Below are 17,089 nucleotides of genomic sequence, written 5' to 3'. Positions count from 1 at the left end.
AATGTACAATGGAGAAAAGACAGCATCTTCAATAAGTGGTGCTGTGAAAATTAGTAACTTGTGTGAATACTGTAAGTATAATTAGGTCCCATTTCTTTATTTTTATTTTATTTCAATTAATGGAAAGAGGATATTGCTAAATTTTTTGTTAGAGTGTTCTGCCCATTTGTTCCCCTAAGAGTGAAATTAGAATACTTCCTAACACCACGGTGGGGGCTGGGGGGGGTGGGACTCAAAATCAATTAAAGACCAAATGTAAGGCCAGATACTATAAAACTCTTAGGGGAACAAATGGGCAGAACACTCTAACAAAAAAATTAGCAATATCCTCTTTTCATGTATTTTACACAGCAAGTTCAGTTCAGTCGGTTAGAGTCTAACTCTTTTACACAGTACCACACCAAACTGAATTCTCTGAGCCTTTCCTATATTTTCCTATGTGTTCCTCTAAGAATTTTATAGTATCTGGCCTTATATTTGGTCTTTAATTGATTTTGAGTTTTTTTCCCCCCCTGTGGTGTTAGGAAGTATTCTAATTTCATGAGCCTTTGCCTGTCTTTTGATTACTCTGTTGAATCTGAAAGAGCCTTGCTTGGTAGAGTATGTTTGGTTCTAGATTTTTCCCTTTCACCACTTTAAATCTATCATGCCACTCCTTTCTGGCCTGCAGAGTTTCTGCTGAGAAATCAGCTCATAATCTTATGAGGATTCCCTCCTATGTTATTTGCTACTTTTCCCTTGACCTGCTTAATATTTTCTCTCTGTTGTTCATTTTTCAGTTTGCTTAATATATGTCTCAGCATTTTCCTCAGCACTTCCAGCCAGCCAACCGGCACAAGCACAGAAAGAAAATCCGCCGCTGATTACCACAAAAGGCTTTGAGACCTTTATTTCAACCCAGACGGGCGGGGGAGAAACAGGCAAGTGGCTCCGCGGAGCAACACTGCCCCCTGCAGACCACAGAAACCAAAATGCCAGCAAGCCCGGAAGAAAATCGATCCTTCCCGCTGGGTTTTCGGGCAGAGGACTTATGGGGAATGCCCTTGAGGACCAAAGAAAGAAAGGGAACATCTCGAAGGGGCCCGGGCGAACCGCCCCTGGACCGCGCGAGTTCCGCTCGACCCGCCCACAGAACCACAGCGAGGCGGGCAAGAAGTCAGGACGTCCAGGAAGATCCGGAGTTGCTGAGGGCTGGTTCTGGGCCTGCCCTGGGGAGCATTGAGGTCAGTGCCAGTTTCCCAGCCTGCGTCCGCTGGGAGATTTCTCCCCGAAACTGCTTAGAACTCTCCACTGCGGGACCTGATTCGTGATGTTCGGGTCCTGTCCAACCTGGCCCCCACAAGATGGTTATTTTGGGTCACTACCCTGACCTCTTCTCTGTCAGTCGACTCTGCCCTCTTCTCTGTCAGTCGACTCTGGATTAAAGTCCCTTCCGTACCCACCTTGCAGTTAGCTGAGCAACTTGTACTCCTTAACAGCTGATTACTTCCAGGTGCTTTGCATTATAAATGTGTTATCATGTCATAATCTTGATGGCGTGGATGAGTCGTTTTCTATATAGTTTCCCTCCCCGCCCCCTTTCATTTAGTATCTCATTGTAATAAATACGTTATTGTTGGTTTTCAGTCCGTTGGTCGTGTCCGACTCTTTGCGACCCCATGGACTGCATGCAGCACGTCAGGAGGTTTCCCTGTCCTTCACCATCTCCCAGAGCTTGCTCAGACTCCTGTCCATTGAGTCAGTGATGCCATCCAACCATCTTGTCCTCTGTCATCCCCTTCTCCTGCAGTCAGTCTTCCGCAGCATTGCAGGCTGTCTTACCCTCGATCCCAGTGAGCATTTTCTTTCACTCTTCCACTGGGGAGGAGAATGTATCCTGCAAACCAGTGTGCAAGCTACAATCTGACAGCCTTGAGACCTGAACATAGGGACACTCTCTGAGGAACCCTGAGAACCCGGAGAGCTGACTCTTCCTCTGTGTGCCCAAGGTCCCAAAGGCATATGAGGGCAGTAATAGCATCTGCTTCTTGGGTGGTGTCCAGCATCAACTACCCAGCAGGATCTTAGCTCGGCACTTGTGCATGTTATGTTATTATTGTAGGTGGCTCAGATGGTAAGGAGTCAGCCTGCAGTGCAGGATAGCCAGATTCAATCGCTGGGTTGGGAAGATCCTCTGGAGAAGGAAATGGCAACCCACTCCATTATTCTTGCCTGGAGAATCCCATGGGCAGAGGAGCCTGGCAGGCTACAGTCCAAGGGGTCTTAAAGAATCAGACACTTCTGAGCCACTTTCACTTCCACTTCACGTAATGATTTTGAAGTCAAAACTCACTGTCATAATAAAGTTCTCTTTAAACATACAGGAATTCCTCAACGATGGGAAGCAAGACAAGGGTAACCACTCCTTCCACTACATTCACTATGTCAGCTTATATTATGTTGTTGGATTTTTAAGTGTCAGTGGGTCAGGCGAAAGTTCTCACAACGGGTTCTCTGAAGGGCTCAGACGCAGTCTGAATCAGCCAACCGGCACAAGCGGAGGAAAACAAAATAAAAGCAAACCAGCTGTTTCTTGTGGCCAAAAGCTTCCTGTTATTTTATTAAAGCGCGAGGGCGGAGGAAAAAACCGGCCCGGCGACACTGTGGAGCAACACTGCCACCTGCAGGCTACAGAAACCAAAACGCCGCAAGCCCGGAAGAAAATTCATCGTTTCTGCTGGGTTTTCCCGCAGAGGACTAGACAGCGTGGACGCGAAAGTTAAGGGGGATGCCCGTAAGGACCAGAGAAAGGAAGAGAATCTCTCGACGGGGTCCGGCCAAACCACCCCTGGACAGCGAGCAGTCCGCGGAACCATAGCAACACGGGCAGGAAGTTAGGGTGTCCGGGAAGATCCGGAGCTTGGTGGGCGGGGCTGCACTCCGATTGGCTGGCTCTGGGCATGCGCGCAGCCACCCAGTGAGGCCCGTGCCAGTCTCTTGGCCCTGGTCGGCTGGGAGTTTTGTCTGGGAACTTGTTTGGAACGCTCCACTGAAGAACCTGACCGGTCGTGCCGTCCGGGTCCTGTCGCCCACTGCCGAAGCCCCCCACGTGCGGGGACGTTACAAGTCCCCTGTCCATTCTCCTCCCTCCCACCCCCGGCCTGTGAACGCGTTCCTCCCGTGGTACACTCGCTGTTCTCTCAGGCCTCACTCTTCTGATCCCTCCTCAGTGCCCACGAGGCACACCCGGTCACCCCGGGAGACTTTTTGTCCTTAGCGATGTTCCCTTCCTCCCTACCCGAGCATCCCTCTGCCCACCGTCCCGCCCCGGGCATCAAGAAAGACCGCGCCCCTCATGCTGTCCTGTTTCCAGCCTTCCTCCCTGGCATCACCCTCAACATGACGTCCTGTCCTCCAGCTCCTTCGCACTACTGCCAGTGCACTGATACCACAACCTCCTGGAGACCTCCAGCTCACCGGCCACGCGTCCTTTCCCAGCATGCACCAGGCCCCTCCTGGATCGGCTGAGCCAGGGCTGGAAGCTTTCCCCCGCAAACACACCTCTCCCCGACAAACACACCTGTTGGGCTCCTTGCACCCTCCTGCCTGCCCACTCCCTGCCTGTGTCTGAGCACCTGAGCATCGAGGAGAAAACTTTACAGAAGTGTTTTATCTTGAATCCATGGCGGGAGTAGACCGCTGTTCAGTTTCATGGTCACCTAGCTACACTCCTACAGTACACACTAGTAACCTTCTTCCATGCTAACGACCACCAGCCCCACCCACTAATAATTCGTGGAGAATACGGAAGCAACCCCGTGGGATTTCTCAAGTTTCCCAGTCCCGATCTGCATGCTTCTGCCCTGGCACTCTGCTGCCTCTCTCCACGCCTGCTCCTGACTGCACCCAGCCCCTCACCTCTGCCCAGGATCCCATGCCTTGAACCTTCTCAGGGACTTTGCACCTGCAGTTATCATTCCTCTCTCCTGAACCAGCACTTGCTCCCTCTACATCGGAGCATTCCACAGCACAGAGGGAAACCCACCGTCTTCCACCACCCTATTCTGCAGCTACTGGCACATTACCGGTTGCCCTTCAAAGCAAAACTGCTTCAAATTCTGCTGAGATATTCTCTCCTCAGCCCCCTTCCGTGGAGCTTTTGTCCCAGTCACTCCCCTGTAACTGGCCTCGTCATGGCCATCATTAATATCCATACTTCCTGATCCCACAGACACTCTTCACTGCTCATCTTAGCCAACATCTCAGGCACCTTTGGCATATTTGACTCTTGTGTTCTTTATCCCTCTTTAATATAGTTCAGGGGCGTGGGGCTTATGTGACAACAGTGTCTCCTAGATGTACTCGACAGTTCTGGTTACTAAAGTTTCGAAGTAAGTTCTCTGAGAAAAGTAGCTCTCTAGAAAAGAGCAGTGCCTGGGAAGCCGATCTAAAGTTTTAACATAGCCTAGACTGAGCGACTTCATTTTCACTTTTCACTTTCATGCATTGGAGGAGGAAATGGCAACCCACTCCAGTGTTCCTGGCTGGAGAATCCCAGGGACGGGGGAGCCTGGTGGGCTGCCGTCTATGGGGTCACAGAGAGTCGGACACGACTGAAGCAATGCAACTTCATATGAAGCTTTAACATAGCCTAGTTTTAACATAACATAGATGTAAATTTTGTTAGCTTCACCCAAGATATGATTATTCAAAGACTATAGAGATGCACCTACTTCAGTATGTACCACTGGGTTTTTCAAATTAACATACCGTAAGATTGGCCTGGTTTTCTTATTTATTTCTTTATTGTGGCTGCACTGAGTCTTTGTTGCTGCACGAGGGCTTTCTCTAGCTGTGGAGAAGGAGCACTACTCTCTAGTGGTGGTGCGCGGGCTTCTCATTGCAGAGACTGCTCTTGTTGCGGAACGTGAGCTCTAGGCTCGTGGCTCCAGTAGTTGGAGAAGGCAGGTTCAGGAGTTGTGACACACAGTCTTAGCTGCTCTGTGGCACGTGGAAACTGCCTGGACCAGGGACTGAACGCCTGCCCATTTCATTGGCAGGTGGATTCTTCTTTTTTTTTAATCATTAATTTATTTTAATTGGAGAATAATTCTTTACAATATTCTGATGGGTTTTTTTTTTTTTTTTACCATATATCAACATGAATTGGCCACAGTTATATATGTGTCCCCCCATTCCTGAACTGGGGGTCCCACCTCCCTCCCTACTCTATCTCTCTGGGTTGTCCCAGAGCACCAGCTTTGGGTGCCCTTCTTCATGCATTGAACTTGTGCTGGTCATGTTTTACATATGGTAATGTATATGTTTCAATGCTATTCACTCAAATCACCCCACCCTCCTCTTTCCCCACCGAGTTGAAAAGTCTGTTGTATAGGTCTCTGTCTTCTTTGCTACCCTGCATGTAGAATTGTTGCTACTGCCTTTCTAAATTCCATATGCATGCATTCCATATATATTTGTCTTTCTGTTTCTGACTTACTTCTCTCTGTATAACAGGATCCAGGTTCATCCACCTCATTTGCACTGATTCAAATGTATTCCTTTTTAATAGCAGAGTAATATTCCATTGTGTATATATACCACTACGTCCTTATCTATTCATCTGCTCATAGACATCTAGGTTGCTTCAATGTCCTAACTACTGTAAATAGTGCTGCGGTGAACATAGGGGTACATGTGTGTCTTCAAATCTGGTTTCCTCGAGGTGTATGCCCAGCAGTGGGTATCGTAGAGCAGTTCTATAGCCAGTTTTTTAAGGAATCTGCACACGGTTCTCCATAGTGGCTATACCAGTTTGCATTCCCACCAACCGTGGAAGAAGGTTCCCTTTTCTCCCTACCTTCTCCAGCATTATGGTTTGTAGACATTTTGATGATGGCCATTCTGACCTGTGTGAGATGATACCTCATTGTGGTTTTGATTTGCATTTTTCTAATAATCTGTGATACTGAGCATCTTTTCATGTGTTTATTAGCCATCTGTATGTCTTTGGAGAAATGTCTGCTTAGGTCACTTGCCTACTTTTTATTGTGTTGTTCATTTTTTTTGGTATTGAGCCACATGAGCTGCTTGTAAATTTTGGAGATTCATTCTTTGTCAGTTGTTTCATTTGCTCTTATTTTCTCCTGTTCTGAGCACTGTCTTTTCACCTTGTGTATAGTTTCCTTCGTTGTTCAAAAGCTTTTAAGTTTAATTAGGTCCCATTTGTTTATTTTTGTTTTTATTTTCATTACTCTGGGAGCTGGATCCTAGAGGATTTTGCTGTGATTTATGTCACAGGGTGTTCTGCCTATTTTCCTCTTAAGAGTTTTGTGGTTTCTGGTCTTACACTTAGGTCTTAAATCCATTTTGAGTTTATTTTTGCATATGGTGTTGGAAAGTGTTCCAGTTTCATTCTGTTATACGTAGTTGAGCAGTTTTCCCAGCACCACGGGTTGAAGAGACTGTGTTTTGTCTATTGTATATTTGTGCCTCCTTTGTCAAAGATAAGGTGTTCATAGGTGCAGGGATTTATCATTGAACTTTCTGTTTTGTTTCATTGATCTAGATTTCTGTCTTTGTGCCAGTACCATACCATCTTGATGACTCTGGCTTTGTAGTATAATCTGAGTCAAGAAGGTTGATTCCTGCAGTTTCATTCTTCTCCCTCAAAATTGCTTTGGGAATTTGGGGTCTTTGGTATTTCCATACAAACTGTGAAATTATTTCTTCTACTTCTGTGAAAAATACCATTGGTTGTTCGGGATTGTGACGAATCTATAGACTGCTTTTGGTAGTAGAGTCATTTTCACTGTATTGATTCTTTAATCCAAGAATATTGTACATTTCTTCATCTATTTGTGTTATCTTTGATTTCTTTCATCAGTTTTTTTTAAACAGATTTCTGTATACAGGACTTTTGTTTCTTCAGGTAAATTTAGTCCTAAGTATTTTATTGTTTTTGTTGCAATGGTAAATGGGATTGTTTCCTTAATTTCTCTTTCTGATTTTTCATTGTTACTGTATAGGAATGCAAGGGATTTCTGTGTATTAATTTTATAAGGCGGGGTGATTCTTAATCACTGGACCACCAGGGAAGTCCTGGCTTGCTTGTCTTTGGGTGTGAAGCTCTCTGAGCTCTGACACATGGCGAATTCCAGTGATCACCACCAGAACCAGGAACAGGCCAAGTCCAGCATCCTGAAAATGTCCAGGTGCTGCCTCCTTCTGGTTTCTCCTTCCACACCTGAATCCCTGGCACAAGCATCTGTCCTCCTTCACTCCATTTTGTCCTTTGCAATTTTAAAATTTCTTATGTATTCTGAATATAAAACCTTTGCCATAGCTATGATTCACAAACATCTTTCCACTAATAACAAATAGCTTCCCTTTTCATTACAGGAGACATGAGTGATGAAATCTACTTTTCCTCCCCACACTCAGAGCCCAATGTTGTGTACCCAGCAAGTGCCCATGAGATTCTTCAGAAGTGAAAATGAATTCTGCTGTCTATCTGTGCTCTCAAGTACTCCCCAGAGCTATATTTCTCATCTCTGATCCCCTACCTGAATGGGAAATATAATAGAACTGTCTAAGGACAGGTGCTGTATCTTTTGCTGTGTTTTTCCTCACACTAGTATTTGCATTATCAACCAAGAAATGACCAGCAGTCTGTTCGCAATATAAATCTGTAGACCAAATGAAAAGTACGTGGTTTGTTCCAGGTGCTTTACTTTATCATTGTGTTGTGTCATGATACTGAGGGAGAAGGCAATGGCACCCCACTCCAGTACTCTTGCCTGGAAAATCCCATGGACAGAGGAGCCTGGTAGGCTGCAGTCCATGGGGTCCCTACGAGTCGGACACGACTGAGCGACGTTACTTTCACTTTTCACTTTCATGCATAGGAGAAGGAAATGGCAACCCAGTCCAGTGTTCTTGCCTGGAGAATCCCAGGGACAGGGGAGCCTGGTGGGCTGCCCTCTATGGGGTCGCATAGAGTCGGACAGGACTGAAGCAACTTAGCAGCAGCAGCAGCATGATACTGATACAGTGGATGAATCGTTTTCTATGCGGCACCCTCCCTTTTCATTTAGCATCTTATTCTTATAACTATGTTATTATACATTTTTAAAAGTTTCGCAGGCTATTTTGCATTCATTTGGACTTCCCTGGAGGCTCAAATGGTAAAGAATCTGCGGGAGACGTTAGTGCAATCCCTGTGAGACCCAGGGTCAATCCCTGGGTCGGGAAGATCCGCTGGAGAAGGGAATGGCAACCAACTCCAACATTCTCTCTTGGAAAATCCCCATGGACAGAGAAGCTTGGTGGGCTACAGCCCAGGTGGTCTCAAAGAGTCAGACACGGCTGAGCAACCAACACTTTCACTTTACCCTCATTCCCGTTATTTTATCTCATTCTTCTACTGGGGATAGGAAAGCATCCTGCAAACCAGTGTGCAATATACAATCTGACAGACTTGAGACCTGAACGGAGGGACACTCTTGGAGGAACCCAGGGAACCTGGACAGCTGACTCTTCCTCTGTGTGCCACAGTTCTCAAAGGCAAAAATGAGGGTAATAATACCACCTGTTTTCTGGGTGGTGTCCAGCATCTAGCCAGCAGGATCTTAGCTTGGCCCTTGTCCCTGTCATGTTATTATTGTAGCTGGCTCGGATGGTAAGGAGTCAGCCTGCAATGCAGGAGGCCCAGGTTCGGTCCCTGGGTGAGGAAGATCCGCTGCAGAAGGAAATGGCAACCCACTCCAATATTCTTGAATGGAGAATCCCATGCGCAGAGGAGCCTGGCAGCCTACACAGTCCAAGGGATCTTAAAGAATCTGACAGGACTGAGCAACTTTCATTTCCTTTCACATAAACATTTTCAAGTCAAAACTCACTGTCATAATAAAGTTCTCTTTAAATACAGCATTTCCTCCAGGATCAGAAGCAAGACAAGGGAGCTCATTCCCTCCATTATTCAATATATCAGCTTATATTATTTTATTGTAATTTTAAGTGTCCATTGGTTTGTTCAAAGTTTTCACAAAGGACTCTCTTAAGGGCTCAGATGCAGTTTGAACCAGCCAACCGGCACAAGCAGAGAAAACTATCCTCAGCTTCTTGTGGTAAAAGGCTTCGTGGCGTTTTTTTTCAACTGCGAAGGGCGGGGGAGAAACGAGATGGCGAATCTTGGAGCAACAGTGCCACCTGCAGATCACAGAAACCAAAACGCACAAGCCCGGAAGAAAATCCATCGTTTCTGTTGGGTTTTTGCGCAGAGGACGGCACAGCGTGGATGTGGCAGTTAAGGAGAATGCCCATGAGTACCAGAGAAAGGAAGGGACCCTCTCGAAGGGGCTGGGCCAAACCACCCGTGGACCCCGGGCTCCTCTCCAGCGGCCCGCGTAACCAAGGCAACACGGGCAGGAAGTAATGGAATCCGGGAAATCCGGAACTTGGAGGGCGGGGCTGCGCTCCGATTGGCTGATTCTGGGCCTGCGCGCAGGAACCCAGTGAGACCCGCGCCAGTCTCCTGGCCTGGGTCGGTTGGGAGTTTTATCCTGGACCCTGTTTCAAAGTCTTCTTTCACTGAGGAAGCTGACCGGGCATGTCCGGGTCCTGTCGCCCTCTGCCGAAGCCCCCAAAGTGCGAGACCGGTACAAGTCCCCTATATTTCTCCTCCCGCCCAGCCCAGGCCTGTGAACGCGTTCCTCCCTTGGTACACTCACTGTTCTCTCAGTCCTCACTCTTCTGATCCGTCCTCAGTGCCCACGAGGCTCACCCGGTCATCCTGGAGACTCTCCGTCCTCTTCGATGTTCCCCTCCTCCCCACCTGAGCATCCCCCTGCCCACGGTCGCGCCCTGGGCATCAGCAAAGACCGCGCCCCTCATGGTGTCCTGTTTCTATCCTTCCTCCCTCTCATCACCCTCAACATGATGTCCTGTCCTCCAGCTCCTTCACTCTAGTGCCAATGCACTGATACCAGAACCTCCTGGAAACCTCCACCTCACCTACCACACGTCCTTCAACACTACCTGCCAGGCCCCTCCTGGATCGGCTGAGCCAGGGCTGTAAGCTGTCCTCTGCAAACACACCTCTTGTGCTCCTTGCACCCTCCTGCCTACCCACGTCCTGCCTGTGTCTGAGCACCGGAGCATTGAGGAGCAAACTTTACAACTTTACAGAAGTGTTTTATCTTAAATCCGTGGCCAGAGTAGAACTGCTGTTCATTTTCACTCTCACCTACCTACACTACTACACTACACAGTAGTAACGTTCCTCCATCCTGATGACCACCAGCCCCACCCGGCAATAATTCCTGGAGAAGAAACCTTTCTCCATCCTAATGACCACCAACCCCACAGGCCAATAATTTCGTGTAAAAGGAAGAAGCAATCTCGTGGGATTTCTCAAGTTTTCCAGTCCCAAACTCCATGTTTCTGCCCTGGCAGTCAGCTGCCCCTCTGGACGTGTGCTCCTGACTACACCCAGCCCCTCACCTCTGCTCAGGATCCCATGCCTTGCACCTTCCCAGGGACTTTGCACCTGCAGTTATCACTCCTCAGTCCTGAACCAGCACCTGCTCCCTCTACATCTGAGCATTCCACAGCACAGGGGGAAACCCACCGTCTTCCACCACCCTATTCTGCAGCTACTGCCACATTACCGGTTGCCCTTCAAAGCAAAACTGCTTCAAATTCTGCTGAGATATTCTCTCCTCAGCCCACTTCCGTGGAGCTTTTGTCCCAGTCATTCCACTGTAACTGGTCTCATCATGGCCATCGTTAATATCCATACTTCCTGATCCCACAGATCCTCTTCAGTGCTCATCTAAGCCAACTACTCAGGCACCTTTGGCATATTTGACTCTTGTGTTCTTTATCCCTGTTTTTATATTTCAGGGGCGTGGGGCTTATGTGATACGAAAGTACCCTAACTGAACTCCACAAGGTACACATTCTACACTATGCCCCCTTTGACCTGGGTATTTTATGGGAAGTCCTGGGTCAAATGAAAGAGAAGGCAAAGGAAAGAGCGTCCCAGTCACAGTGGGGAATGGCCCACAGAGGCAGGTGGCAGGCAGAGGTGAGAGAGCTCAGACAAGGGAGGTGTGACAAGAAATGAACACCAGGGACAGGAGGATTCCAACCTATTCACACCTGGGACTCCAGGGCCACACTGTACAATGACCCAACGGAGTCTTTGGGCAGAAGGGTGGCTGCAGTTTAGGAATTTCATTTTCTGGAGCTCATCTTGGTTCCTGCTTTGCTGCAGGTGAGATCCAAGGGAGGGATCTGCATCACCTTAGGGAGATATGTGGAAAGGGACTGAATCCAGACGAAGACTAAGCAGGCAATGGGCTAGGGGACCTTGCGGCTGAAGCTGAGGTGTGGACATCCCTGCTCAGGGATGGGTGGACGATCAGTCCCAGATTTAGAGGGGTCTGCAGATGCCAGCAGGGTGGCTGAGGCTCAGTCAGCCAGGGAGCACTGGGTGCACAGCAAGAGGAGGGAGACAAAAATGCAAGTTTCACCACCCCCACCCATGGGTAGTACAGGTCAGCATCAACAGCTGGAGCCAGGAGAGGACAGTCATTTTTCCCTCAGGGAACACTGAGGCCTCTGTGAGGAACAAACGTATGCCGTGTTATAGACTCCTTCTCCCACATGACTGCGAGCCTTGTGACATATACCCTTGCTCCTTCGCTGAAAGAATTAGAGAGCATTTTCACCAGAATAGACTGAGTATTTTTATCTGTTGATATTCAGTTGGTTGCATGCAACCACACTTTCCAAGTCAGAAGCAACTTCAGTGGGGGTTTTCCCGTTACTATCCAGTATGAAGGGTGAACACTCATGAGGAAGATCAGATCATCCAGGGAGAACAAATACACTAAAGTGTCCATGGAGTCTGAGGAGCATACATTGAGACTGTGATCTCAGCAACCCATGCCCCCCACCACCATCCTGGCTCTTCCTGTGACCATGGATCGTAGAGGCAGAGTGGGGCCCAGAGGGAGAGGAAGGAGGTCTTCCTGGAACTCCACTGCTGCTTTGAAAATACCACACTCCCTTCTCCTCAACATGAATACTCACCTGTGAAGATCATTCCAATTTTCCACTCTGTCTTCTAGTCAACAGTCCTGACGATTCTTTTGGAACTGGCGTCCCGGTCTCTTTGGTTTGGGGAATAGAAAATAGCATACCCTGCAAGCACACAGGACTCTACTTCCAATACCCTGAGTCTTTCATTCCTTTCAAGCCAGGCTTCTTGAAGACATAGACTCCAGGAGCATCCTTATCTGGTTACCTCTTGTTTCCTCCTCTGAGTGCCCATCCACAGAACATCCCCTTGTTAATGTATCCCAAGAGCTCCATGGGCCAAACCGTAGTACCCTGTGCTATATTGGCCACAGACACATTCCGTCTTCAAAAACACTTTCTTTGGTCAGGGTCTGTGACAGAAACCATACTGGTTTTCCTCCTCCCTCTCAGTTCATTACTTCGAAGTCTCCTTATTGTCCATTTACTTTGCTGCTGCTACTGCTGCTAAAGTCACTTCAGTCGTGTCCGACTCTGTGCGACCCCATAGACAGCAGCCCACCAGGCTCCCCTGTCCCTGGGATTCTCCGGGCAAGAACATGGGAGTGGGTTGCCATTTCCTTCTCCAATGCATGAAAATGAAAAGTGAAAGTGAAGTCGCTCAGTCATGTCTGACTCGTAGCGACCCCATGGACTGCAGTGTACCAGGCTCCTCCGTCCATGGGATTTTCCAGGCAAGAGTACTGGAGTGGGGTGCCATTGCCTTCTCCCCCATTTACTTTGATCCCCTCCTAAATATTGATTTTGCTTTCGTCTGGTTTCGAACCTGTGCCCTGTGCTCTTCCATTCTATACACGATCCTTGGGTGACCACGTCACCCCCCAGAGCTTTTACCCATCTGACTTGTTTTCATCTGTATCCTGTATGTATGTATGTATGCTGATGGCTTTCCCTATCACCAGATCTACCTAAAATGACTCAACTGGGCCCCACTTCCCCCACAGGCTGAGACGTATGGGCCATCTGCACTCAGATGTCCCATAAGCACTGCAGACCTGCTAGTAGCCCCAGGCCAGTGTTCCCTGGGGTGTCTCATGGATGGGCACCGCCATCCACCCAGTTCCTTAAACCACAATCCAGGGCATGCTGCTGGATATGATCTTCACCGAGCCACGACTCCCCTGGAGCTGCTATGGAAAAGGCTGACCGGACATCTTCCTGTTGCCGCAGGTGGGGATCCATTCCTCTCAGAGGCCCTGTTCCTACAGACACGCTCTGAAGGTGTCCTAAGCACAGGTCATCACCCTCTTTTGGATGTCTGAGAGAACCTGGCCACTGTAATACACCTGAGTGGTTGAAAGCCCTGTCTTTAACAGGATGGTGAGTCAGGGCACAGCAGTGTAAGCCCGTCATTGGGGAACATGCCAAAGAATATCCAGAAGAGATCCCTAAATTAGAACATTTCAAGAGGTGAGTCTTCAAGGGTGTGCATCAAACAAGGGATTCCTTAACTGTATTTTTCCCAGTAAACATCCTGTTCTTATTTGGTCTTCATCTGAGCATGGGAGTTAATTTGATAACACAGCAAACAGTTTAAAACGGCAGGTGAGCACAGGCAGCAGGTACACTGACAGCCAATCCTTCTACATCAACATCAGCAGCTACAATTCTCAGCCATCTTTAATGTTTGATGCACTATTCTGATCTGTCTAATGAAGTTATCTCCACAGTGTTTTAGAAATGTATTCAACTAACTAGGCACAAGGGATCCTGACAAGAGCTAAAACGTACTGAGTTTCACTAACAACAGCAGGGTTTTAACTGTAAAACTTTGGATTCAGGAACATGCAGCAGAGCAAGCACAGGGTCAGTTTTCAAACTAGTATTAATTTGGGCAAGTTGTCCCTTTCCTCAGCCTAAGAGAGCTGTCAAGTATAGCGGGTCATGATGAACGCCTGCTTTGCTTGTAGTGAGGAGTTGCAAGTTTTCGATGTTGGATTTCTTCCTGTAAGAATGGGTTTTGTTTCGACAGCTGCAGTCTTGGCTTTCATAAGAGAACTTTTTCAGATAATGCTCAGGCCAGGGCCGCATTCCAGACCTACTACTTCAGACTCTCTGAGGCTGTCCTGCCAGCATCAACTCTTCTAAAGCCTCTCCAGGGGAGATTTGATGCACAGTTAAGATTGAGAAGCACAATCGCATGATGCATCACCTGTCCTGGTTTTGAACAGATTCCTGAAATGAAGAGCCATGTTTGCTACTAATGAAATTTCAAAAAATTTGTAATTACATGTCTTCCCTTCTGAGAGGGATTTTGACATATTTATTCACAGCCATATTTAGAACAATTTCAATGACTCAGTGGTGTGTTATGCCCCCAAGTCCCCTTCTTTACCAGACACTCTGGCAGATGGACGGGAGGGAACGCACCTCAGTCCTGGCGGCAGAAGGAGGATGGATGGAGTTCTGTTGTCTTGGTTACTGCTTGGCTGAGCATCCCTCCTGGGTTGCTGAACTCAGGCAGTGGTCCTCACACCAGGCTACAGGTATTCCTGTGACCAGAGGTTGGAGCTAAGGCCTGAGATCTGTTACTGAATCTGGGAAATGGAAGCTGGGTCCACGTGATTTGAGAAGAATGGGAAAACAACTAAGTAGAATTTCAGACACAGGGTGGGTTCTGGGAGTCTGTCCAGAGCCACCGACTTGTGGTCACACAATGGGCGCCTGTGCATAAACACAGAGACACACTAGACGTGTGTGCTCACTGGGGATTCCGTCCTGACGTGCACAGCGACTGTCTCTGGAGGGAGCATCTAGCACATGTGGAGGAGGCTGGACCCAGAACGTGGAAGGAGCAGGGGCTCCTCATTGACAAAAAAGCAATGGCATATCTTTTCCCACATGTCTCACTTGGACATCTGCATTACCTTTCTAAACTGCTTTACTGAGGTATAGTTACACACCACAAATCACACCCATCACTTCCAGGGCAGTGACTTTTAGTAACTTCACACAGTGGTGCAACCACCACCACAGTGCAGTTGTGGAACACTGCCAGCACCACAAAAAGCGTCCATGTACCCATCAGCAGTCGATCCCCAACAGGACCTGCAGGCCCAGGCATCCTCTCATCTACTTTCTGTCTCTGTAGATTTGCCCTTTCTGGGCATTTCATATCAACGGACTCTTGCAGGAAGTGGCCTTTTGTGTCTGGGTTCTTTCACTGAGCATAATGCTTTGGAGGCTCACCCATGTGGCAGCAGAAAGCAGAAGTTCATCACTTTTCATCCATCTATGCTGTTCCACTGAATGGCTGCAGAATACTCTGTTTACCACTCTCCAGCTGACAGACTTTTAGGCTGCTCCACTATTTGGAGATTACAGACAGTGCTGCTGTGAAAGACATGTAAGTAAGGACAAGTATTTGTGTGGACATAGGTTTCATTTCTTTCTTTCTTATTATTCCACAATTTCATTTTTGTTTTGCCCCTTGCACAGGCTAGACCCTTCAGTCCAAAGACATCGACTGAGTCACAGTATTATCCCACACCAGATGCTGTGCATTACAGGAGCTCATAGAGGACACAGCCGTTTATTTAGTGCCTTCCACCTGCCAGGTCATGGGCGCTAGGTGTTTTACATCTGTTATCCCCACTAGGTCTCCCAATAAACCTCACCAACAGGTAGAGTTATTGCCACTTTACAGATAAGGAATTTGAGGCTGAAGCAGAGTGCCTGGGCCTGCAGAGTGGTAGGGCCTGTACTGGAACCCAGCTTGAGTGTAAACTGTGAACTGTGGGATGGAGGGAGACGACATGGGGAGAGGAGTTTGGGCACAGGTCCCAGAGAGTTTCCATGCCATGGGGGAGCAGGGAAACATCACACCCTTGTTATTAGTTATGGGCATCCCCTTGCAATAGGAGGAGCCTCAATCCATCTGAAGACAAAATTACCAGGAAGAGAATGATGCACACAACAGAGATGAAGTCTGTGAGTGGTTTCCAGGTGGGAGAGGTGTAACAGAAAAGCCAGCCTCCTGGTGAGGGTTCGTCTAGCTGTGAGGGAAAAGCTCGAGAACTGTGGCTGAGAAGGAAGGAGCCTCTAGGGCTGGACACAGATGTAAAATGTGAGCTTGAAGTGCTTCGTGAAGCTTGAGGGTAAGGCCTGACCTGCAACCTGCCCCGCTGCAGCTCAGTATTTGTTACAACAGGGAACATGCAACACATTTCTACGAACCTCATTCAACACAAAACCCACCTGCTCAGTTCATGTCGTTATTAAGAATAATTCACCCATTTTCAGGCGAGCCTCGTATGGCACAGTGGGCCAGTTTAATTTCTCAAGATGATGTGATAACAAGTGGCAGAACTAGGTGGAAAGGAAGGTTATCTGAATCAGAGCTAGTGTCCTTACTCACAATACCATATTGATTCCTCAAAAAAGGAAAAAAAAAGTTGGGGGAAAGGGTAAAGCAAAGTAAAAAGAATAAAAGGAGACCCATGATGCTGACTGTATTGGGGTGTCCACCATGGACTCTGAGCAAAGAGAAAACTCCTCAAAGCGGTCTAATTAGAAAGGGAACTGACAATCACACAACATGAAGCCGGGAGACAGGGTGGTCTCTGGCACGGTGTACATGTACCATGGACTGTGAGCAAAGAGAAAACTCCTCAAAGCGGTCTAATTAGAAAGGGAACTGACAATCACACAACATGAAGCCGGGAGACAGGGTGGTCTCTGGCACGGTGTACATGTACACGGAGAGCAGAGGGAGCACAAAGGAGGGCACGGGGAAAGTACGGAGTAGAAGAAGCTATGGCAGCAAGAGGAAGAGGGGAGAGCAGGGTGACAGAAAGCCTATGGACTTGCCCAAGGACACTGATCAGCAGGTTCAAACCGTCCATCCTGCTGATGGCAGCCTGCGTGGAGGTTACACTTATCACCCGTGAAATAAAGTAGCCTGGCTCTCTGAGCTCTATTCAACCAACAAGTATCCCCCCAGCGTCTACCTCAGCACAGTGCCCTCAGCACAGTGCTGAAAGCAGCCATAGCCTAGGACAGACCT

General features: G+C 48.0%; 2 protein-coding genes across 2 annotated transcripts in view; one reads left to right on the top strand and one right to left on the bottom strand.

Moving 5' to 3' along the window:
- The window catches only part of LOC133243358 (X antigen family member 5-like), a 279,870-nt gene that overhangs the window by 97,765 nt on the left and 165,016 nt on the right, over positions 1-17,089 (bottom strand). The window lies entirely within an intron of this gene.
- Positions 972-2,762, top strand: LOC133243351 (uncharacterized). Its single transcript, XM_061410147.1, has 2 exons — positions 972-1,223; positions 2,364-2,762. Exons 1-2 carry the CDS (start codon positions 972-974, stop codon positions 2,760-2,762), a joined length of 651 nt encoding a protein of 216 aa, XP_061266131.1.

Source organism: Bos javanicus, chromosome X (genome assembly GCF_032452875.1).
Source record: "Bos javanicus breed banteng chromosome X, ARS-OSU_banteng_1.0, whole genome shotgun sequence".
In the NCBI taxonomy this organism is placed as follows: domain Eukaryota; kingdom Metazoa; phylum Chordata; class Mammalia; order Artiodactyla; family Bovidae; genus Bos; species Bos javanicus.
This window is presented reverse-complemented; position numbering and strand designations above follow the sequence as displayed.

Coding starts and splice junctions, on each gene's coding strand:
- LOC133243351 (XM_061410147.1), top strand. CDS start 972: ATGCCAGCAAGCCCGGAAGAAAATCGATCCTTCCCGCTGGGTTTTCGG. Junction 1,224..2,363: donor CTGCCCTGGGGAGCATTGAG/GTCAGTGCCAGT, acceptor TTAAACATACAG/GAATTCCTCAACGATGGGAA.